We start from the raw sequence: 23,955 nt of genomic DNA, 5'->3' as shown, positions 1-23,955 counted from the left end.
TATTTTGTTGGAATAACATTTCTGATTCAGACGGTATCCACGTGTGAAAGCTGTTTTAAAATATGAAGAGCCCAGTTGCCTGCAGAGATGTCCCAAGTTGTATTCTCCCAGTTGATTTTGGAGTGTGTCTGTTTCCCAATACCCTGCTCAATATTGGGCTCATAGTTCCTTCGGATTTCTAGTTTTCCTAAGAAAAATAGCAGTGAGGTTTTGAAGAGTTCTGACTAATCTGCAGAATTCACAGGTGTTGTTTTATTTGCTTGGTTGAGATCATTTCTCCAAAATTCAGACGTAGTAGGAACAGTGAAAAGAATCCCAAAGCTATTTTAAAGATATGCAAAGCCCTTAATTTAATTCTTAAAAAGCAAACAATATTAATTATTTAGATTTATTAGTAACCCCCCCCCACTCTGAGTCATACATTAAATACAAATGGGGAAATTTGATGCTATGTATCTGTATATGGCTATATATGTGTGTGAACATGTGTATGTGTATAAAAATTGTTGTTATTGTTATATTAATTCAAGGAGAGTTTCACTTTAAAATTTTATTGTTAAAATCATTTTCTCTGGACCTAAATGGGAGCTGTGACAGTTTATTAGGAGTTGTGATAATGGAGGTGTGACTTGAATTAAGTACCCCCAAAAGATGTCTTGGTTTTGATACTGCTTGGCACCCACGCTTGAGAATAGATTTGTTGGTATTATTCCCTTATCAAATGTATATATTTGAGTGCTGTGAACTATTGCTGACACTGCTTTAGGAACCTGGGGAAATGTGGGGAAAATACAAAGATGGTTATGACAGTTCTTGACCATGTGTGACCTTTTCTGGAATTTTTGTCTTCACGCAAAAGATGAATTTCTTTTTTGGTGAAAGTAATTTTGTTAACCTCCAAGGACACTGATGATGAGCTCTAACTCATGCCAATGCTGCAGAGAACTTGGTGTCCCTTATGAGCTCCAGCTGTTCTGAAAGGTGTCGGCCAAGCAGCTGAGGCCAGAGCAGGCCAGGCCAAAGTGATGAGCCCACTCACTTTCTAGTAGCCAAGTCCAGCTCCCTGGTGTGTGGTGTGTGTCCCATACACACATCGCCTCCTCCAGGCCACAGGGAGGAGCGAGCAGCTCTCCTGAGCCAAAAAGAAGCTGCTCTGTGTGGCCTTTGCAGCGTCTGCCCCAGCTGCGAAGGCTGCCTGGTATTCCCAGCTCCCTTTTTGTGTGCTCTCCTAGAGTGTGCATTCTGCATAACTTAGGGAAGTCCAACTTGAACAGCCTTTCTGGGGCCCTGCCAGAAATTTGCATCACAAAGACCAAAGAGGCCAAACCTCAGGCACTTTCTAAGGGGTTATGTGGCAGAAAATTCCTTTAACAGGATCTGCCCCTTCCTGGCTCCCGTTTGCTTTGTATCTTCACCATTGTCAGTCCCACTGGTAATGGAAATGAGAAGGGGGCCACACAGCCTGTTTAAAGAAAAGATTATCTTCTGTGGACAAGAATGCCATACCATGGGCTGAGGCCACTCTGAAACAGAAATCTTTCAAGAACGATTTTCTCTTCTGGTCATGTTTCTTTGAAAAATGGGTGTATCGCGTGAGAGATTTTTAAAATCCTGTTAGGAAAATGGACACATATCACAACAAAATTTCCTCTTCTGCTTATGAGTAATCTGAAGCCAAAGCATGGATATTAAAACAGAGAAATAAGAAGCCCTGTGACTCAGCTCCAAACTTAACTGCACTCTGGACAAGGAGATCTCAGCAAGGCCGTAGACTACCAGGAGAGGTGGAACACTTATAAAATCTTGAAGGCCTTCTGGCTCCAGCCAGAAAGTTATTTTGTAACCTTGCACTGACTACTTTATATCACACACACACACACACACACACACACACACAAAGTATTTTATTTTGAGCCCGTTTCAAACTTATAGGAAAGTTGCAAGACTAGAAGTGAGAACACCTGTTTACTCCTACTTTAGACGCCATTCAAGTTCCATTGGTTGTTCCAACTGCATCCTTTAAAGCAATCTAATGCAAGACAGCTTTGCACCCAGTTGGCCTGTCTCCTTCAATCTGAAACAATTCCTCAGTGTTCCTAGTCTTTTATGACTGACATTTTTGAAGACTATATAGGTCAGCCATTTTGTAGAATATCCTCCAATTTGGGTTTGTTAAAAGGTACTTTACAGGAAAAGGTAAAATCATGACTCTCATGCAGACATAAAAATGAACACGTGATAAAAGAATTTATTTTTCTCCTAAGATATGAGGGAATTAGGCAGATGCTATTACTGGTTCAAAGGAAGATCAAATGAGCACAAGTTTATATGGTAGAGGAATGTTGAGGTGAAGTGCAAATGGAGACAATATAGGTTTCTCCACAGATGGGGAGGAAGTTAATTCATTTGCTACCTGACAGGACAGAATTTGCATACCTATCAGTTATTTACAAAGAGTTGTAAAATAGTTCAAAGACAGTGAACTGGGAATCTGATAACCCAGAAGGGTGTGCTGTAGACACTAACTGATTTTCCCTTGAAGCACAAACATTTTTTCTATAGGCTTGTCCAATGTTTTCTCATGATGAGGGCAAGTTATGTCCTTGGCTGGAATACCACAGAGGCTGTATTCTTTTCATGGCATCCTATTGGTGGCATGTCTCTTTGTCGGCTAACTGGTGATGTTGACTTTGATTCCTTGACTGAGATAGCCCTTTCAGGTGTCTCTACTGTAGTTTTTTTCCTCCTTTGTAATTAATTGATAATTTGTAAGGTTACGCTGTAGAAATTGGTAAATGGTGCAAACCAGGCTTGTTTATTTTTCCCCAGATATTTGGTTGTTTATTATCACCAACGCACCACTCTTGACAGCAGTGTGGACTCATAAGTTCCTGTTTTATTCTGTGGGTTATAATCTATCACTATCATTACTTCTTTTGATGCATCACTTTGTCCTGGATTGGCCAGTGGGACCTCCTTCAAGCTGTCTTCTGTGTCCTTTTGACAGGTCTACCATCATTCTTTGAGAATTTCCTTACTTTCTGGCTCAACAAATTGCCCCAGGCTTTTTTAGTTGCTTGTCCCAGCCCTAGCATGAGCCATTTTCTCAAGGATTCTTGATTCCCTTTAGTGGAGATTAGTGTTTGGCTCTTGCTAGTGGGCCCAACCTCTGCTCAGGCCCCCTCCCTCAGGCCACCTACCTCTTTCCTCTAGTCAATGGCTTTTGATGAAGGAAGAAAAGAAGCTAATAAATATTTTTTAAGAAGGGAAAGTAAAGGAGGACGAGGGGAAGAAGAAGAGCTTTTTAATATACATTTTAGCCCCCTACTTTTACCAAGGACTAGATCTGGTCTTCCTGTGGTCATTTGTGTTTCATAAGTGGTTATGTTTTTGTGGTTGAGAATGTGAAACTTCTTCTGAAGAGCGAACTCATACCTCAACCATTTATTGAGTATCTACTTTGTACGTGCCTGCCATTGCACTAGTGACTCGCGATACAGAAAGCCCCTGCCTTCAACGAGCAGGAGGACAATGGGATGCCCTCAGTCCTATAGCGACTATGGCCCACAGGGCCTGTGGTGTGCAGACATGGGACCACCCTCAGACTGGTTGAGGACAGGAAGCCAGAGGTCAGGAGGCGTCTTGGAGGAGCCGAGAATGAGGGAGTTTTGAGTTGGACTTAACCAGTTGGACAAGGAGGAGAAGGAATTCACTCCAGAGAGAAGGGTGTACTTGAGGAAAAGAGAAAATATAATTAGTGGACATTTTACCAAAGAAAGATAATCACGTATTTCTTCATAGTTGAACATATACTTAAGAACAACTGCTCTGGTGCTTTTTGGCTCTTTTTTTTTTTTTTTTTTCATTGAAATTATACCTATTTTTATAATATTTCAAAGGAATTCCCCCCTTTGAACATATACACATTCTGATCCAAATGGAATGTTCTTTTATCTTTACTCAAAACTAAATGCTATAGGTTGGTGACAGTGGGTTAATCTTTGTCTTTAGATTATTTATCATTAAAGAGCACCAATTTACTGCTCTGAATTATGCGTTGAAATGGGTAAAGTTCTCTTACTTCCTGGCAGTTAAATTTGTCCTCTGTTTAATCCTATGTTTCCTTCAGGTAATTTTCTCTGTGTAAATATCATTGCTTTCAAACTTGTTCCTCACGTGCTTGTTTTTAAATTTTGCAGACGATACCAGAAATTACAGAAGATCATGAAGCCTTGGTAAGAATATGTGATCCATCGATATTGATAATTTAACACTGCTTTCTTCTCTGTATAATTAAACTCTGTCCTCTGGCCAATTGTATATTTAGGTATAACTGTACTATAACTGTACATCTAGATATTTTGAGCAAGTGAATCCTTTTATTGTTGCTTTCTGTTATTTGATGTTCTTAAAAACAGGTTCTTTTAAAAAAGTATTTTCCCTTTCTAATTGCTTTGTGGTTGAAAGGGTATTTTATATTTGCAACCACTTAAATGATCACATCAAAATTGCTGTCTTCTTCTGGAGTAAGGCTAGGCATAATTTTATGGATTACTTTAAATAAAAACTTTCTTTTTTGTGACTGATGTGATGTTCAAAGTCAAAAGCCTTTGATTTTCTTGAATGGCTCATTAAGAGAGAGATCTGCATTAAAAAAAAAAAATTCAGGATTGAAGTATGGAATGAAATGTATTTACTTGAGTCTGAGAAAATGCTCAACCACCTATCTATTAAGTGAATTAATCTCATGGTAATTGTGCCTGGAGATTTCAGAACTTCCTTCTTAGAGTTTTCCATCCTCAGTGCCTTTCTTATCCACTACACAGGACAAGTCTGTAGGCTCTAACCAACTCTCTACAGTAGGCTGAACAAATTCCTAAGGTGCCAGGCTATTAAGCAGATGATTTTAGTTTGAGAAGGAAGACTGAACAGCATCTGAAAATGTGCACCTTACTTGTCAGATCCTCAGAGAAAATCCTAATCACCTGTGGGGTACTGCATTACAATACTAGTCGCAATCATTTCCTCTTTCCCTACGCCTCACACCAAGAAAAAGTATTAGTTGCAAAAGCTCATCTGTTTATTAAATTCTAATAAAGTAGAAAGCAATTTGTTTCTGGAGTAAAGCTTCTTAATTTATATTCATTACAAATGATGACAGAATGCTCTTATAAGTGTACTGTTAACTGTAGTCCATAATTTATACTAGGGTTCACAGTTTGTGTTGTACAGTCCTATGATTTTTTTTTTAAATTTTTATTCTAGCAACATATATGCAACCTAAAATGTCCTGTTTTAACTTTGTTCAAATATATAATTCAATGCTGTTAATTACATTCACAATGCTGTGCTACCGTCTTGACCATCCATTACCAAAGCTCTTTCATCACCTCAAATAGAAATTCTATACAATTTAAGCATTAACTGCCCATTCCCTATTCCATCCCTGCCCCTGGTAACTTGTATTCTAACTTCTGATTCTATGAAGTTGTTTAATGATCTCACTGACGTGAATTTATTGATATGTATTTTTAATGCAGTAGAAACTGTTAATGACAGTAGAGGCCATATTTTATGAGAATAATATCTGTTCTGGGCACTGTCTTAAAGTTTACTTTCAATATCTCTAATCCACACTTATATCCACCCTGCAAGATTAATATAATTAACATCACGTCCTTGATGCAGAAGTTGAAATCAGATGGTGGGACTGGGAATCAAACCTATTTTTTCTCCATCAACCTTATACAACTTGCTAATGGGTGGGAATTTGGGGCTCAGAATCCAAAATAATTTATTAAAAATTATCGATTTGCTTTGCATGCAAAATCTTTGTTCTTTCTGTATGAAGGGATGCTGGGCAGTTTGACTGCTGGCCATGATTTCCGTTTATCAATCATAGTCAAAAATCGATGATCAGGGTCTGGTTCTGCAAATATCAGAGTATCCTGATCAGACTAAGTCTCCTACAGGAAGCAATTATAAAATCTTGATAAAGTAGTTTAAAAAATCAGAAACTCCCCAAAACAAATATTTGAAGGCACTGGGTAGGGATCCAAAGCAGGCGGAAAATAGAGGGAAGGCAGTCCTTGAAAGACCAGATGGGCATTGGATGAAATTTGCGTGTTTGCTGCTTTTTGCATGAGCGCACCCCATCATCCAGGTAGCACGAGATGGCAGAAAGCCTCAATCTAGTTTCAGTCTTAATAACTTAATTGCAGATAAAGACTGTAAGCAGCTTTTATAAATATGTTATAAGACTAAAGAAAAAAATATCAACATAGTGAACACACAAGTGGGAAATCCCAGCAGAAAAATGGAAACTAAAAAAAACAACCAAATGGAAATTATAAGACTAAAAAATGCAATATATAAAATGAAAAGTTCACTGAATGGAGTAGAAGATGGTAGAAGAGATAGTAAAATTAAAGATATACCAATATAAATGATCCCATCTGAAGAAAAAATTTTGAAGAAAAATGAATAGCAAGTAATTGGCCGATGAGGTGATAACAAGTGGTCTAAAGTACAGTAACTGGGGACACAGAAGGAGAGGAAAGAGAGAATAGAGCAAAAAAATATTTGAGGAAATAATTATAGGAAGGTTCCCAAATTTGGTGAAAAATATAAACTTAGAGATCCAAGAAACTCAGTGAAACACAAGCAAGATACATTTAAAAAAAAATCATGCCTTGACACATCATAATCAAACTTCTGAAATCAGAAGATAAATTGAATGCCTTGAAGGCAGCCAGAGAAAAATAACTTAAAACGTACAGAGGAACAACAATAAAAATGAGAGCTGACTTCTCATTTGAAACAGTGGAGGCTAGTAGAAAACATCTTAAAAGTGCTGAGGAACACACACACACACACACACACACACATACACACACACACACACACACACACACACATCAACCCAGAATTCTATATTCAGCAAAGCTCTTCTTTGAAAATGAAGCTGAAGGAAAGATACTTTTAGATAAAGAAAACTAAGACTGTTAATTGTCAGCAGACATACATTGCAAGAAATATGAAGTAAATTCTTTAGACTGAAGGGACACTAGATAGAAATTGTAATCTATCAGGAAAGAAGAGCAGTGTAAATTGTAAATGTATTGGTAAATATAGAAGATAAGATATAGTTATTTTATAGCTTCTCTAACTGCTTTAAAAGACATATGACTATATAAAGCTAACATTATAACTGTATTATGGGATTTTTAATATATGTAGATATGCTATATATGACAATATGAACACAAAGGATGGGGATGTAAAAGGAGCTATATTTTTGCAAGGCTCCTATTTTATAATCTTCCCTTCAAGAGAACAGTAATATGTTAAAAGAAGTATATTACAGTTCATAGAGTCACTACTAAAAGGTTAATGCAAAAAAGCATAACTGAAAAGCTAGTGGTGGGGGGATATGGCAATACTATTTTTTACATGATTTTTCTGTAAATCTACAACTTCTGTAATTAAAAAATTTTAAAAAGCCAACAGAGGAATTTAAGTAGGTTACTAAAAACATTTGAGTAATCCAAAATAAGGTTAGAAAAGGTAAACAGAGAACAAAACAGAGTTGGGACGAATAAAAAACAAATAACAAAGTGGTTGATTTAAATCTAAATATATCAATAATTACAATAAATGTAAAGGGACTAAGCGTTCCAATTAAAAGATCACTAGACCAAATTGAAAATCATGACCCAAATATATGCTCTTTACAGGAAACCCACTTTAAATACAAAGGCACATTTAGTTTAAAAATAAAAAGATGGAAACACATATAACATGCAAATACTGCTACTAATAAAGCAAATACTCATATTAATTTCAGACAAAATAAAACTTCAGGACAAGCTATTATTAGAGATAAAGAGGAACAATTCATAATGAGAAATGATCAACTCATCAGGAAGACCTAAGATTGTTGACTGAGTATGCACCTCCAAACAAGGCTTCAAAATACGTGAAGCAAAAACTGCCAGCTAAAGGGAAAACTAGACAAATCCATAAACACATTTGGAGCTTTTAATACCACTTTCTCATAACTGATACAAAAACTGGGCAAAGAATCATTAAGGATATAGAAGATCTGATCAACACTATCAATTATCTTGACTTAATTGACATTTATAAAGCATCCCACCCAACAACCACAGAATACATGTTGTTTTCAAGTGCATGTGTAATGTTCACCACAATAGAACATAACAAATCTCAAGAATTTTCAAATGATCATATGATGATATAGATCATATTCTTTGAACACAGGAAATTCGATTGGAAATCAATATCAATAAAATGACTGAAAAGCCCCAGGTGTTTAGAAATTAAAAAACAAAACAAAACAAAAAAACCAAACCAAACAAAAACCCCGTGTTTCTAAATTAGCCAGGAACCAAGGAATAAACCCAACTGAAATTACAGAACATTTTGAACTTAATGATAGTGAAAATACAAAAGACAAAAATTTGGATGTAGCTAAAATATTGCTTACAGGGAAATTTATAGCTTGAAATGCTTATATTAGAAAGGAAGAACGATTAACAAAAATCAGTGATCTAAATTTCCACCTTAAGCATCTACACAAAGAAATGCAAATTAAGTAAGTAGAAAGAAGTGAATAGCAATCAATAAAATAGAAAAGACAAACCATAGAAAAAATTAAAGCCAAAATTAATTATTTGAAAATATTTGTTACGTAAAAAAGAAGAAAATAGACTCAAATATCGATACCAGAAATAAAAGTGGGGATATCACTGCAGATTATACTGACATTAAAAGGAACAGGAAGGAATGTTGTGAGCAGTTTTATTCACCCTAGATGAAATTTATGAAAGCCTTGAAAAACAAAATTTACCAAATGTATTAGCTGTGAAAATGTACTGCACCTTGATCTCCATTCAAGAAAGAACTTGCTAATCAGCCATGACGAGTGCCGTTAGCTGCCAGCTTCCAGCTACAATGCCTTTAGGATCCATGACAGATTTCAAGCCAAGGCAGCCCCAGTCAGGTATTTCAGAGCTATTGAGGCCTGACCATTTTGGCCTGAATGGGGACTCCTCTATCGTGCAGTGTTTGCTCTGGAGCTTCTCACTGGGTTGGCTGAGACTTTGTCAGATTTACATTTGCTTCCTCTCCCCTTTTCCTTTCACAGACATCAGGTTTGCCTCATAGTCTGAAGGCTTTCCTTGCTTTATCCTGCTTTCTGCCCCCTTTATGTTTCACAGGCATTGCCTCTCTCCCCTCTAATAAAACTCTTGCCTTCCTAACTCCATGCATCCATGGCACAGACTAAAAACGGATATGTTAAAACTGACTCAGGATGAAACAGAAAATCCATATAGCCCATATCTGTTAAAGAAATTGACTTCATTATAAAAATTTTTCATGCAAAGAAAATTTATTTCACTGGTGAATTCTATTGTGTATTTATAGAACAAATAACACACAGATGCTTTCAGAAAATAGAGAAGGAGGGAACACTTTCCAACTTATTTTATGAGAATATCTGATAGCAAAACCTGACAATAAAAGAAGTAAAAATTAGAGACCAGTGTCCCAATGAACAGGGCATGAAAATTTTCAACAATGTATTTACAAATAGTATCCAGCAATTTATAAAAAGGGATAATACACTGTAACCATCAAGGATTTGCCCCAGAAATGGTTCAACATTTAAAAATCCATGTGATTCAGCATATGGCAAATAAAGAAGAAAAGCTGGCAGACCAATCTTAATAAAGGCAGAAAAAGCATTTTATAAAATCTAGCATCCATTCATAAATTTTTTTTTCAGCAACCTAGTAATAGAAGGGAACTTCCTCAACCTGATAAAGGCCATTTGTGATAAACCTATTATACTTAATGATAGAAGACTGAATTATTTTTCCCTAAATATTGGGAACAAGGCAAATATGTTTTCTGTCTCCACTTCTGTTCAACATTGTACTGAGTTCTTAGCCATTCCAGTAAGTCAAGAGTGAAATCAAAGGCATAATGATCAGAAAAGAAATAAAGCCATCTCTGTTCATAGAAGACATGACTGTCTCTGTAGAAAATCCTGAGGAATCTACAAAGAAGCAGGTGGATCTAAAAATCAAATTTAGGAAAATATCAGGATACATTGTCAATTTATAAAAATCAATGTATTTTTACATACAAGAAGCAAGTTGGAAAATGAAATCTTAAATTTCAATTTACAAAGTATCGAAAGAGCATAATATTCTTATGAATAAATTTAAGAGATGTACAATATCTGATCTCTGAAAATTATCATATATTGTTGAGAAAAATTAAGGAAGACCTAAATAATCGGAGAGATATACCATTTTATTGGTTAGAATACTCAATATTGTTATGTTATCATTTCTCCCCAAGTTAATCTATAGGTTCAGTGCAATACCAAACCAGTTTTTGTATGATTTTTAGAAATTACAAGCTGATCCTGAAATTTAAATGAAGTGCATAGCAACTAGAGTAGCCTAAACAGCCCTGAAAAAAAACAACATAGTTGGAAGGTTTCACTGGTTTTTTAAATACTTACTGTAAAGTTGGTTATAAAGACAGTATGGTATTGGTATGAGGATAGACAAATAGATCAGTGCAACTGAAGATAGAGTCCAGAAATTAACCCCCGCTTGAGTTTTCAACAAAAGAGCTGAAAGAATGCTTGTTGACAAAAAGTCATGCTATGATTCTGAAGGCTAAAGGGGAATGCCTAACGAGTGATTTAGAAATCCATACACTGCAGTGCATATAAATTATATATATATAAAATACATGGAAAAACTCAAAAGGGAGGGCAAAACTATATCCATTAACTTTCATTATTAAGGATATATTCAATACAAATGCTTTAAAAGTGGCATTTATTTACATCTTTCCTCCATCTCTGTATTGGGCATGCCAATAAATATTTCCCCAAGAAAATGTTCGGAAACACTATTCTTTTATAAAATTAGCATCATCAATGTAAATGCTTCTTTTGGGATTGGCTGAATTTTGTTAGAAGGAAGATGGTCTCTAGTGAGTTGGTGAGACACATTTATTTGAGTCATTGCAGAACACATGGAATGTTGGCTTTGACAGTGGCTCTCCACGAGCATGTAAAGTGTGCAGTCTGCTTAATTTGTGGCAGCCAGTACTGTAGTCTTTAGCTTAGCACTTTATGAAAAACAGACAGACCAAACAAATAAAAACGCTCCTGCATGTGCCATGTGGTTGCTTTATATTTGTAATTCTAGCCTCGATCCTCTGCACCCAGCATTGATTTCAGAGATAGAACCTTGCCTTCTGCCTTCCCTATTTGGAAACAGAATCACTCCTCTAGGAGTGGAAATAAACACTGATGTCAGGGTTTGTTAAGAGTTTTTGAAAAAACTCTCCCTCATGGAAACCTACTGTTCCACCCAGCAACCAGTTGTCAGGAATTGTGTGTGTGTATTATCAGATGAACCAAGAACACAATTCTGTGTTCTGTGATATATGGAAGCTTTCATCTCATTTATCAATCATTCAGACCAACGGATAATCGAAAAGCACAGAAGGCTCTATCTGCAACCTCAGAAATGGTGCACCACCTCCTTAGCAACCGTGGAGATTGAAATCCTGACCCCAGTCCAGCTTAGAGATTTGGAAGCCGAATGATATTTTCTCTTTCCCTCCATCTTTTTTCCCTGGTCCTTGTAATCCCTCTGAGGAGTCTGCAGACATAGTAGTGCTGGGACATTTTCCCAGATTCTACGAAGGCCATTTAGGTTATGATTCCATTGAGCAGACAGCTAGAGGGCCGAGTCAATTTGCCTTCAGGTAATTCGAGAGTTAGAGAGCATAGATATCATTTATCTTTTGCTTCTAGAGCAGCCAATGAAGACTGATGCCATCTGCATTCTCAGTCTCCAACAGCCGACAGGGAAGGTAAAGAAGCATTTGAATAGTGTGTATATTCCTTTGCAACTGCCTTCTCATTGCTTGTTCTGTTATGTCATTGAGATGGGTTTTTGCACTATATGGAAGCCATAGACGCTGTCCTCCAATGTTGTGTGTAGTGCACCTTTTAGCATTTGAGGCCTTTTAGCGCGCTAGGTATAAGCAAAACGCAACTGGGTTAGTTATTAGATGAGTCGTTGTTCTTCCTCTTTTTAAGTGAAACAAAAATGAGCTAATAATGTTTGCTACTAATATTATACATTATTCTATAATAGCATAATACTGATGCCCAGCTAGTCAATTAATAAATCTTACTAATTATTTTTATTACCTGACTCTCTTATTTGCCTGGGGCAGTTTTCTTTTGCTGTGTTCTGATTTTCTCATGACTCATTGTCTGTAGAAAAGAGTCATTCTGGAATTTTTCTTGCCAGTCTTTTTAACTAATTTTTTTTTCACCTTAGAATAAGTTTGAATTTTCCGATTTGAAATGTTTTTCCGAGGTCTGATGCTCTGATGCCACCTAGGGGGCACCTGCAAGATTGGGGTTGCCCATATATGGCCTTGATAAGTCCCTGGCTGTTTTTCTATCTGGTGCTGAAGGGTTTAGCTTTCCTTACTATTTTTTTTTTCTTTTTTTTTTTTTTGGCTCAAGAGCAGAGAATCCTTGATACAATAAAAGCAAAAGCATTTGCAAATCATGAGCTTAGTTTCCCTTTTTAAAACCTCATTTTTGCCTAATGATGAGGGCGAACACTCACATGGTGCTTGTGGGATGCCACTTACCTTCTTGAGGACTTCAGGCGGGTTAGCGCGGTTCACTCCCCAGCAACCCGCTGAGTGAGGGACTACCACCTCCATCATCAGCGTTGTCATCCCTATTTCTGGTAAATGAGGAAACTGAGGCATGCAGTGCTTAAGTAACTTGCCTGGTTAGAACTGGAGGGGTCCCTCGCTGTCAGATGCCAGCAGCCCTCCCACTTAACCTTATTTCCAGTATTGCATATCATCCCCTCTGACAATGGCAGCATTAGATAACTGACCTTTCCTCAAAGGTGCTTCCCCTGGATGGGCTTCCTTCCAGCATCTCAAGATGTGAGGTGATGCAGAATTCCAAAGCTCGTTTCTGAGGCTGGGCTGAGTATAACTGTAGGAAGAAGAGAAGTCACAAAGCTGTTTTAAAAGAACCTGTTTTCTATTCTCTTAATTGAAAAGATATGGGAAGATTCAATCTAAACATGCTAGGAGATTTTGGTTGTACAGTGGCAATCCTGGCATATGTGAGCCTATTGATTAAAAATCTGAACTGCCAGCATTGATTTTTTGTTTTTTAATTTGAAATTCAGTTTTTTTGAGATATATTCACATACTATTCAGTCATCCATGGTGTACAATCAACTGTTCACAGTACCATCATATAGTTGTGCATTCATCACCCCAGTCTCTTTTTTGAACATTTTCCTTATACCAGAAAGAATAAAAATAAGAATAAAAAAATAGAAGTAAAAAAGAACACCCAAATCATCCCCCACATCCCACCCTATTTTTCGTTTAGGTTTTCTCCCCATTTTTCTGCTCATCCATCCATACACTGGATAAAGGGAGTGAGATCCACAAGGTTTTCACAATCACACTGTCACCTCTTGTAAGCTACATGGCTATACAATTGTCTTCAAGAGTCAAGGCTACTGGGTTGCAGTTTGATAGTTTCAGGTATTTACTTGTAGCTATTCCATTACATTAAAACCTAAAAAGGGTTATCTGTATAGTATGTAAGAATGCCCACCAGAGTGACTTCTCGATTCCATTTGAAATCTCACAGTGAGTGAAACTTTATTTCGTTTCATTTTGCATCCCCCTTTTGGTCAAGAAGATGTTCTCAATCCCACGTTGCTGGATCCAGATTCATCCCCCAGAGTCATATCTTGCGTTGCCAGGGAGATTTACACCCCTGGGAGTCAGGTCCCATGTAGGGGGGAGTGCAGTGAGTTCATCTGTTGAGTTGGCTTAGCTAGAGAGAGAGGGCCACATCTGAGCAACCAAGAGTTACTCGGGGAGACTCTTAGGCACAGTTACAAGCAGGTCAAGCCTCTCCTTGGCAGTAACAAGCTTCATAAGGGCAAGCCCTGAGATAGAGGGTTTGGCACACCAAACCACCAGTCCTCAGTGTTTGTGACAACATCAGCAACAATCCAGGTGAGGAAGCCCGACACCTCTGCATTTTCCCCCAGCTCCTCAGGGGGACCCTGCATATGTATTTTTATTCTCTGCTCAAGTTACTTTGGGATGTGTCGCTATTTCATGCTAACCTAGTCAAACTTATCAGATCTCACTTCCTATTCAACAACATTAGTTTTTAAAAATTGAGCATATAAATCAATGTTTTTTTGCATACGGAGCAGAAATCTTGATTGGCAAAATTCAGTATACTTAGCTTGTGAGATTTAGGTTAATATTTATTACGATAATATTATTAATACTTATAAAGGGGAGTTTCTGTTATTAGAGATATTAAGTATTATAGTGTTGTTCTGAGAGCACTAGAACTCAGGATATTGTCTGTTCCACTGGGTGGAACTATTTCAGAAAGAGAGTTCTTTTATTTGACCTCCCCTGATCTATTTGGATTTCTAAAGCACACATTGGACCTACCCTGCAGCCTTCAGAATCTCAACAAGTCTATGGTCAGCAAATAGGGACTGTTTCCATATATATTCCATAAAGCCAATTAGCTAGAGAAACAATGCCGGCCAGTGTAATGAATATGTTTCCTTATCTCTATATTTGTATCTGTGTGGAGTGTGTGTGCGTCTACAGACAAAGGTCTATATAGACCACATGGATCCTTTCCAAAATGCTAATGCTCTTAATAAAATGATTTTCAGTCTTCCTTCTTGGATACCTTTGGATAATAAAAGAAGTACATTGCCCTCTCTTAGTTGCTCTAACTTTCATTTGCTGGAAAGCTTTTCGTACTTTTATGCTACACATTTTAAGTGCTCTACAAAGAGCCTTGTGGTTAGATAGATATTAAACCCCATTTGTCAGCTCAGACAGTTTAAGTGAATTGCCCAAAAGAGTTGATGTGAACCCAGGTTGCCTTACGTTGAATCTCTGGCTCACTCAGTGATGCCGTCCTGCCTTCTTCCCATTGATGGATGTTTGCAAGGATGTTGTCTGTGGTCCAGCTCCCTGCCCCAGGACCCTTTCTGAATTCTGCTTAAATTTGTTGTTCCAAAGTTTTCTCACACTTGTATCCTTCCTGTTCCTAGCTTTTGGGCCCCTAACTGTTGTGCCTTCCATGTTTTCCAGCTTTGGAGACATGCTGTCCTTCACCCTGACAGCGTTTGTGGAATTGATGGATCATGGCATAGTGTCGTGGGATACATTTTCGGTGGCGTTCATTAAGAAGGTACTGCAGATTGTGATTTCCCAGGCTTAAATTACTTCCTTCTGCCATAGACTTTTTTTCTCTGATTTTGCGATATTTTTTAATTCTTTCCTTTAGTTCATTATGTTAAAAGGTGGGTGTGGTTTTGATAGTATTGCATATGTGGGGAACAGAGTGTTCAGATTCCGTGGGAAAATGACATATTTTGCCCCCACAGGGCTCCTCAGGGAACTCATGAAAACCCATAGTCAAAGGTGACTCAAATGGCCACATTGTGAGTAACCAAACAAGCTTCTGCTGATTCCCTACACGGGACTCGATTGGTCTGGAGACCTACATAGAGTTCCTGCTCTTCTTCCAGAACCTTCCACCCCTAACCTGCTCTTCAGGGAAAGGGAAAGAAGCAAAGTATACTGATGTCCTGCATGCCTGGATTTGGAGTAGGAATGTGAGAGAAGGAGGGGTGCCTGGGTCCCTGCCTAGTAACGCAGAGTGACCCTGCTTACTTGTAATCGTGGCACAATAAGTATATGGGTGTCAACCAGTAGGATTAGCTGCTCTTTTGGAAGGAAACTAATAAAGGAGTGGTGGGCAAAGCCGTTCTTGGTGTGGGGAGAGGAGGAGAGAATTGAGTTGCAATAAAGAGAAGTCGGTAAACACACAATTCTGTTTCCATTTTTCAGACACAAAAAATAAATAGCCCTGGTCTTGTGACTGTATTACACATAGTATTGAAATGATGGATTACTACCGTTTATTATGTTTTTCAACTTATTTTCTCTCTTTTTACACATGTTTTGGTTTATAAATGTATTGGCCTTTTTCTCTCTGTTAGGTTAGGAATGATGGGGTATGTGGAATTCATAAATTTTTAAGTACCGTTTCTTGGGAAGGGTTATCTAAAATATAGAATTCCTGTGATTCTGTGTGGAAGCAGGAAAATCACAGCAAAATCCAATAAGCCACATGAGGTTTTTGAGCATTTTTTTTTTTAAATAATGGTAGCTTTAAGGAAAAGTTGCAAAACATAATAGAGAATTCCCATATATCCATCGTTCAGCATCCCCCAGTGTTACCATTTTGTAAAATGATAGTTGAATTATCAAAGCTGAGAAATTAACATTGGTACAACACTGTTATCTTTATTTGATTTCACCAGTTTTTCTACTAATTTCTATTTTTATTTGGTTAAGTATCCAATCCAGGGTCCTGCATTGCATTTAGTTGTCCAGTCTCCTTAGCCATCTCCAATCTGTCACAGTTTCTCAGATTTTCCTGACCTTGTCACTTTTGAAGATACTGGCCAGTTATTTTGTAGAATACCCTTCAATTTGGGTTTGTCTGTATTTCCTTGTGATTAAATTAAGGTTATGCATTAACCAATACTGCAGAAGTGACATGCCCTGCAAAGTTCAGAAGTCCCCAAAACCACCCTCAGGTTTGATACTTTAATAGACAGACTCACAGAACTCACTGAAAGTTGTTATATACTCAGTTTTGGTTTGTTACAGTGAAATGATACAGATTAAAATCATCCAAAGGAAGAGGCACATGAAACAGAGCCTAGTAGAGTTCTATACATGGAGCTTCCAGTTGTCCTCTCCCAGTGGAGTAGTGGACAGCGTTAACTTCTCTTCTCTCGACAACCATGTGTGACAATACGCATGGAGTATTGCCAACCAGGGAAGTCCCCCCAAGCTTTGTTGTCCACAGTTTTTATTTAGACTTGGCCACATGGACATGGTGGGCCACACCTGTGGCTGACCTTAATCTCCAGACTCTGGAGGTTGAGCTGATACCATGTGACCCAAAAATACTAGCATAGACTATCTGGCATGACCCAAGGCTCCAAGGAAATAAGGATACTCTTCTCAGGCAGGGCATTCCAAAGGGCTTAGAGATTGTTTCCCAGGAGCCAACGGCAAAGGCCAGACCTTTCTTTGGGTAAGGTTAACTTTTGCACAGCCCTTCTCAGTGCTTCACGTCAGGGGCACGTGATGTTGATATGCCATATTACTGGTGATGTTAACCTTGATCTCTTGGTTGATGTGGAGTTTGCTGGATTTCTCTACTCTGAATTTACTCCTTTTGCCTTTGTAGTTAATCAGTATCTCAGGGGAGATACTGCTATGTGATTTTTTTTTTTTTAACTGAAGGGCCTAAGGAGATCCCCTACTCTGTAAACAAGGGTGTTGGGAGATGGAAGCCCCACAGCTTAAATGTCCCATTCAATGTTGTGTATTTAGGTAAGGTCAGAGTGGAATGGGAACCCAGGGCCTTCTGGACACACCTTTGAATCCTCTTTTTACATAAATCCATAAAGCCAAAGGAGAAGACTAAAGGGAACCATGTACACACCATATACAAACCATGTACAAGGTATGAATTGCTAACAGGAAATAAATGATTGTAAGCAAGAAAACTGAGGCAATTCTGGCACATTATGGAATACCTTTCTCTGCCAGTGGTAGGAGATGGAAGCAGTAGATTATGAGAGCAGAAGACAAATTGCTGTATTGTGTCTTTCTAAGGAATGTTCTAGAAAGGCAGGTCCATGTTGAAGATATCTGGGTTTTATGCGTTTTTTTCTTTTACACTTACAGAAATTTTAATTCTGAATTTATGGCAGACCTTTCCTACTTTCCAGCGTGCCTTGCTTGTCTGTTATTAAACCTTTTCTTTTCATAAAAAAGCAACAATATAGCGCCCTAAGTCCGTTCTTTTACGTTATATTTACTTTTCTCCACATTATATCTTTTGATCCCACAGCAGACCTGTCTAGAACAGAAGAGATAGCCTGCTTAGTGCTATGCAGGAGGCCAGTGTGCAGCAGCTCCAGGGGGTGAAAGGAGGACATAGTGCGTGCTGGGGGTGGGGGGGGGGCATCATCAGCCACTTGGTTCAGGGCTCTTTCCCCCATGGCCATGCACTTGTGCTTTCAAGTGGTGGAAAGAATATTTACAGGAGCCTCGTTGCCCTTTGAAGCACTCCTTGACCTCACTGGCCAAGTTAAGTGATTTCTACTGTTCTGTGTTCTCCAGGCATCTTGTAGATGCCCCTGTTCAGAAATGATCACATTTCTGTAAATTTTTTTTTGTTCCTTTGACGTTCCCTCCCACTAGACTATGAGCCCTATGAGGGTGGAAGCACGCTTTCCTAATGATTTCATCCTCAGGCCTTGATGCATTTCTGCAAATGAATGAATGAAATTTGCTTTGGAAGCCTTTTTTAAAACTGTAGAACCTGAGTAAGAGAAGGAAAGGAATAAGTGGCACTTTATTTAATTATATTTCAAGTAAAATTATAGCTAGAAGAGTGGAAAAGAAATTACAAAGCTTGCTTTCTTTACAAGATGTGAAAGATGATCAGAGAGAGTGACAGTAACTTAATTTTCTAGCTGCTTAAGGAGATGGTTTTCATTTACTGGAATTAAAACAAACATTGTATTAAATATAAGGAAACAAAGACAACCAGTCTTGGCAGTTTAAATAAAAAATTAAATATTCTTTAAAAGGCAGTATATTTTATATGTTCCCTTTCCTCATTCCCAGTCATTATATCTGCTTTGCCTCGCTACTTAGAAATCCCTTATATGAGTTTGAAAAATGATCATCAAAAAATGACTTGATCATTGATATTTTTTGTAAGGTTAACTTTTTTTATTCATTAGCTGGACCAAATTCAGTACTTTGACAACCCTGGAATTGTATGCAGGCAACTGTCTTTAAAAGGAGCTTTATCTCAACAAAAATCAACTAGGAAGTGCACAAAAGATGCCTGTTTCTGTGGTCTAGACTTGGCTTCCTATTAATGCCAAATTCATACCACTTTGGAGAAATATTTTTCCCTGCCAGCCCCAATCTCCTTCTGTGCTACTTTATCTATTTTGTTATGTGTGGATCTAGATGCTAGTTTTCAAATTTTAGAAAAACTAATAATAACATTATCATAAATACCCGGAAATTTGGACCCTTCAATGCCAGTATATAATGTTGTTTATCAAAAGACTTGGCTTCTTAGGGAAAGGGTAGGAAAACATGGAGAAGAAAGAGAGGGAAATAAAAAAGAACTTTCTGTTATGAGCTGGTTTTCCTCTAGCCAAGTATAACATCAGTGCCTTCTCTTGGAAGGAAAATGACATACAAACACTCTTGAAACATTATCTCTGCAGGAGGGCCTGGCTCACTCTACAAGTGTTTTCAGGCCGTAGACAAACACCAAGCCATGTTCTAAGCCAGTTTTAGTTCAGAGACCTGGGTAATTTTTGCCTCTTAAAATCTTGAGAGATTTATGGGCTTCTACTCACATAGTTTAAAATCCTGGAGTGGAGTTGCATGCTGTCCATGGTTCTTTTCAGTTTAGATTATATAGAAGAATTTAAATATCTCATTCTAAGTGATTCTTAGAAGAGTTTATATGATTTTAAAAGTTTGTACCATTGATTCAGCCATTGTGATGTCCCTTAGCTTCTTAAAGGTCACCCAAACATCCCTCTTTTCTCTAAGATAACATTTTTAAATGACTGAGGAGATTGTGGAGGTGGTATACACAATTATTTCTACCTCCTCTTTTCCTTATGATACAGCCCTACTTTCAAAAATCTGTACTGTCAATTGACTTAGGCTGGCTTGCCTGGATCAGCCAAAACTGCAGTAGTGGATTTGGGAGAAATTTAAAGGCAAAGGAAGTCTCAGTTAATCTTTTGAAGGCTAAAGGGAAATTAAAATTTAGCCAGATAATCTGTAACTTTCTATCGCAATACTAAGTCTATAGTTTTCAAACTGGACATGGGGAATAACAGTTTGTACATCTGCTGAAAAGAAGTCCGTTTCTAGTGTTTTTTGAGAAAGACAGTTGTTAAGTTAGCTTAAATGAGGCCTGATACCTTGGTTATTATTACTCCTTAAGTAAAAATATTGGGTCATTTAAATGTCTGGTTAAAACCGCTGACAGATAAAGGCAAGAAAAATAGTTGCTTTATCAACAACTAGTATCTACTCCCAAAGTGTAGCTGGAACTCTGATGAGGTGAGTGTGAGTTCTCCGCCAGGCAGGGACTCAGCCAGGTGTGTTATTACAGAACACTCAATACGTAACACACTTTAGGATTGCTAAAATCACTGGTTCTGTATGCCATGGAAGAGGTGAATTAATAAGAAGAGATGAGTTTTAAGAAATACTTGATGAAAGTAAGAGAATCATTATGTGGGAAAGAAACCATGTTATAATAGCCTGTGGAAATAGAATATGGATATGGGATATAAAGGTGTCTGAATTAAGCAAAGACCACAAACTTTTACCATTATAGAGCAGGCCCACTGGGGGCAGGTGAGAGGTAATAATTTCTAGAGAAATTTAAAATCCATTATAAGAAGGTACACTTCCTATCACAAGCATTGAGAATTGTGATTGAAATTTTTGAGAAGGGAGATGTCAAAAGGATATCATATGGAATTATAGGGTAATTTCCATTAGAGGGGAAACTTGAATTTAGAGGAAGAAACTGAAGAAGATGCTGTTTTATAAGCCTAGGTATGAACTGAATCAGTGAGCAAGTGTCCATATGTAACCGAATATGTACTAAGAGGGGACACCTCAAATGTGTCCACAAGGATAATAACTAGGAAACTGAGAATATGAATCACTAATCATTACATCCCTCTTGGAAAAGGGTGCCCATTGGGCAGGGAAGAGTAAGGAGACAATGAGTTTGATTTTCAATCCATTTAATTTTAGGCTTTGTTGTCTTATCCACAGGGAGGTGTCCTTTTGTATGCCAAAAATAAGCACCTAATATACTTCATAGTAATTGCCTTTTCATCTATCTTTCTGTGCTAGACTATAAGCTGTTTGAAGTTAGCTCATCCTTGTATTTCCAGATCCTAAGACAACAGCCTGCTGTATGGCACCCAGTCGCTATGTATTGCTCAAATGAATGAATGAATGAATGAGTAAATATCAAATGAGTGAAAAAAAAGGGATGCAGACTTGGGGGCCGAGGGAGTTTGACAATGTCAGCGATAGGCTCTCAGGTAGGAGACTACTTGGTGTTTTAAGACTTAAGGCACATCCAAATTTAATAAATGGTGTCAAGAAGGGGAACCTGGCAGGAGGAAGGAATTAATGGACAGAAAATCAGAAGTATTGTCAATGAACTTTCTCATGAATTCTTCAGTTTCCTAATCCACATCAAGAATTGTGCTGAGACAACAAAAAATGTTTAGGGGAAGGGGGAAATGAAGAAATTTATCTTCTATTTTTAAAAGGCATAACTTAAAATTTTAAACCATAAACATGGTGTGAGGATAACTGGCTTTTTGTCAGAGAAGCTCATCGGTGGTCTTAGCGTAGTAGATTTGGGAGAGTGGAGCAAGCTGCGGTGAGTGAGGCAAGAGCTCTGCAGGGACAGTAAACACACTGGAGGAGTTTATTAGCTGCGAAAGGAGCTAAAGCGGTCTTTCGAGAATCTTAAAATTCTCATGCTTTTCCTGTAGTGCGGGTGACTGAGCTTGTACCTCGGCTTACCAGGCCTGGGCCAGGGGACCTGATATCACCCCCTGGGGAGGGTAGTAGGTACGGGCGTTAGTGCCCTCTGCAGCCCCCCCGAGCCTGGGGAGCGAGGTCAAGGCAGCTCCCTTCTCCTCACCCAAAATGCCACTGGCAGGGGAGGCTTGCCGGAGGAAACCGCCTTTCTCCCAACTGCCCTTTCCCCACTTCCTTATCTTACCCACTCACTCCCTGGTGCCAAGGCCACTCCTGCCACCGCCAGCGCGCATGCACCGTGGCCAGAACAACCCCCGCCCCGCTGCAACGGTTCCTGCGTCCTCTCAGAACCAATCCTAGCCCCTCTCCCTTCAATATTGCCATTTAAGGCTACTTCACCTCCTTTCCAGCCCTGCCCTTCTTACCAGCCTATATAACCTGTAATCACCCCTGAATAAATCTCTTTGGCGCATACTCCTACTGGATGAAGAGTGTCTTGTCCTTATCGCCGCCCTCCTCACCTTGCACGCCTCCCGCCGAGGACCCGGCCAAGTCCTCCGCCTCGCCCTCGCCTCCGGGAAAGAGCCCCCGCCGCCGGTACCCTTTAAGCAGCCCCGAGAGCTGAGGGCTCAGCTACCGGCCGCCCCTCCCCCTAGAAGCAGTAACCGCGACCGCAACTGGTGCCCCGTGTGAGGAAGGTGTCTCCACACAACAGTTCGGCAGGTCGCCCGCTCGCCCGGACGCCTCTCCAGCTTCCCGTCTCCTCGCCTGCAAGGTAAGGGCCGCCTCTCCTTCGCCGCTTCCGGAGCCGTGGGAGGTTCACCGCTCCGAAGCCGCTCCTCCCTTCCCCCACGCTCTCTTTATCCAGTAGGAACTCCTCCCTTCCCCCACGCTCTCTTCGTCCTTTTGTATGCGCACTTCTATGACCCCCGTTCCTCCTAACGCTCTCCCTCTTCCCCTCCATTACTTTGCTGTGGTTCTTTGTATCTTTGTTTCCTCATTTGGCGCCGTGTGCCTCTTTGCAACCGCCCCCCCCCCGACTACTCCCGTTGCCAAAGGGCACTGCTTTCCGCTCTCGCCGTCTCCTTCGGCCTTGCGGCCACGGTTTATCTCATTCTCTCTGCTCGGTAAACAACCCCCCCTCCTCCCCCCTCAGCTATGGGTAATCGTCTGTCTACGTGCCAGGCACCTCAAGTTCGTGCTCTAGCGGGTCTCCTAGACACTCATCGCTACAAAGTGTCTGTTCGGCAGCTGCAAGTATACTGGGACCTCCTGCTGCCCTTTAACCCATGGCTCACCACTTGCCATCTTTGGGACCCTGTTACTTATGATCGTCTTATTGATCGAGTCACCAACGCCATGGAACATGAGAGCAAGCGCTTCCCTCCCGGCTTGCTCCCCACTTTGATAACCATCCGCTCCTGCCTTCAGGGCTCCCTCCCCCCTGATCGAGGCCCCGTTAAATCCAAGGAGGCCCTATCGACCCAGCCAACAGATTCAGATAGCGATACTAATTCAAATCATGACTCGGACACGGAGTCCTTACTCGAGCAGATTAACAACGCGCTCGAGGTGACTCCCAAAAAGCAAAATAACACTGTGCCACGCCAAGATGGCGAACTTCCTCCTTCTTTTTCCATCGAGGGGAGGAAATGCTCCGGCGATGACATCAGCCCTAAGCTGGGCCGGAAACCGCATACGCTTTACCCCGCCCTTCCACAGGGCGGAGCTAGTCCGTCATCTTATGCCTTGAACCCCGCCCTTTCACAGGGCGGGGCTGATCCACCATCTTGTGTCTTAGCCACGCCCACTGCGCCGCCATCTTGCGACGCTTGGGGCCTCCCACTCCCGCCTCCCCCTTCGGCGAGCTCCCCCTCGGAGCCGCTACCGGCAGCTGCCGCCGCTCCTTCCACCCTGCCGACTAACAACCCCTGGCTGCCTTCTACACCTCAAGGCAACCCCTGGGGCAATGCTCCCCCTACCCCCACTCCCGCGCCAAGCTCTCTGCAAGCGCGTCCTCCTTTCTCTCGTGCTTTTCGCTGCTTTCCTCTTAACCTTGCCCCCACCCCACAGAAACCGTATGACTGGTATCCCATTGACTCAGATACTATCAAGCAGCTTCGCAGGGCCGTCAAAGGG

At 39.8% G+C, this 23,955-nt stretch overlaps 1 protein-coding gene across 4 annotated transcripts in view; it reads left to right on the top strand.

The window, feature by feature from the left end:
* Window positions 1–23,955, top strand: part of ELMO1 (engulfment and cell motility 1) — a 548,078-nt gene that overhangs the window by 169,601 nt on the left and 354,522 nt on the right. For all 4 annotated transcript variants that reach the window (XM_037837090.1, XM_037837088.1, XM_037837089.1 and 1 more), the window contains 2 exons: window positions 4,200–4,235; window positions 15,256–15,355. In XM_037837090.1, coding sequence (XP_037693018.1) covers window positions 4,200–4,235; window positions 15,256–15,355 — 136 coding nt within the window. The remainder of the gene's footprint in view (window positions 1–4,199; window positions 4,236–15,255; window positions 15,356–23,955) is intronic.

This window comes from Choloepus didactylus, chromosome 5 (assembly GCF_015220235.1).
Source record: "Choloepus didactylus isolate mChoDid1 chromosome 5, mChoDid1.pri, whole genome shotgun sequence".
NCBI classification, from domain to species: Eukaryota; Metazoa; Chordata; class Mammalia; order Pilosa; family Megalonychidae; genus Choloepus; species Choloepus didactylus.
This window is presented reverse-complemented; position numbering and strand designations above follow the sequence as displayed.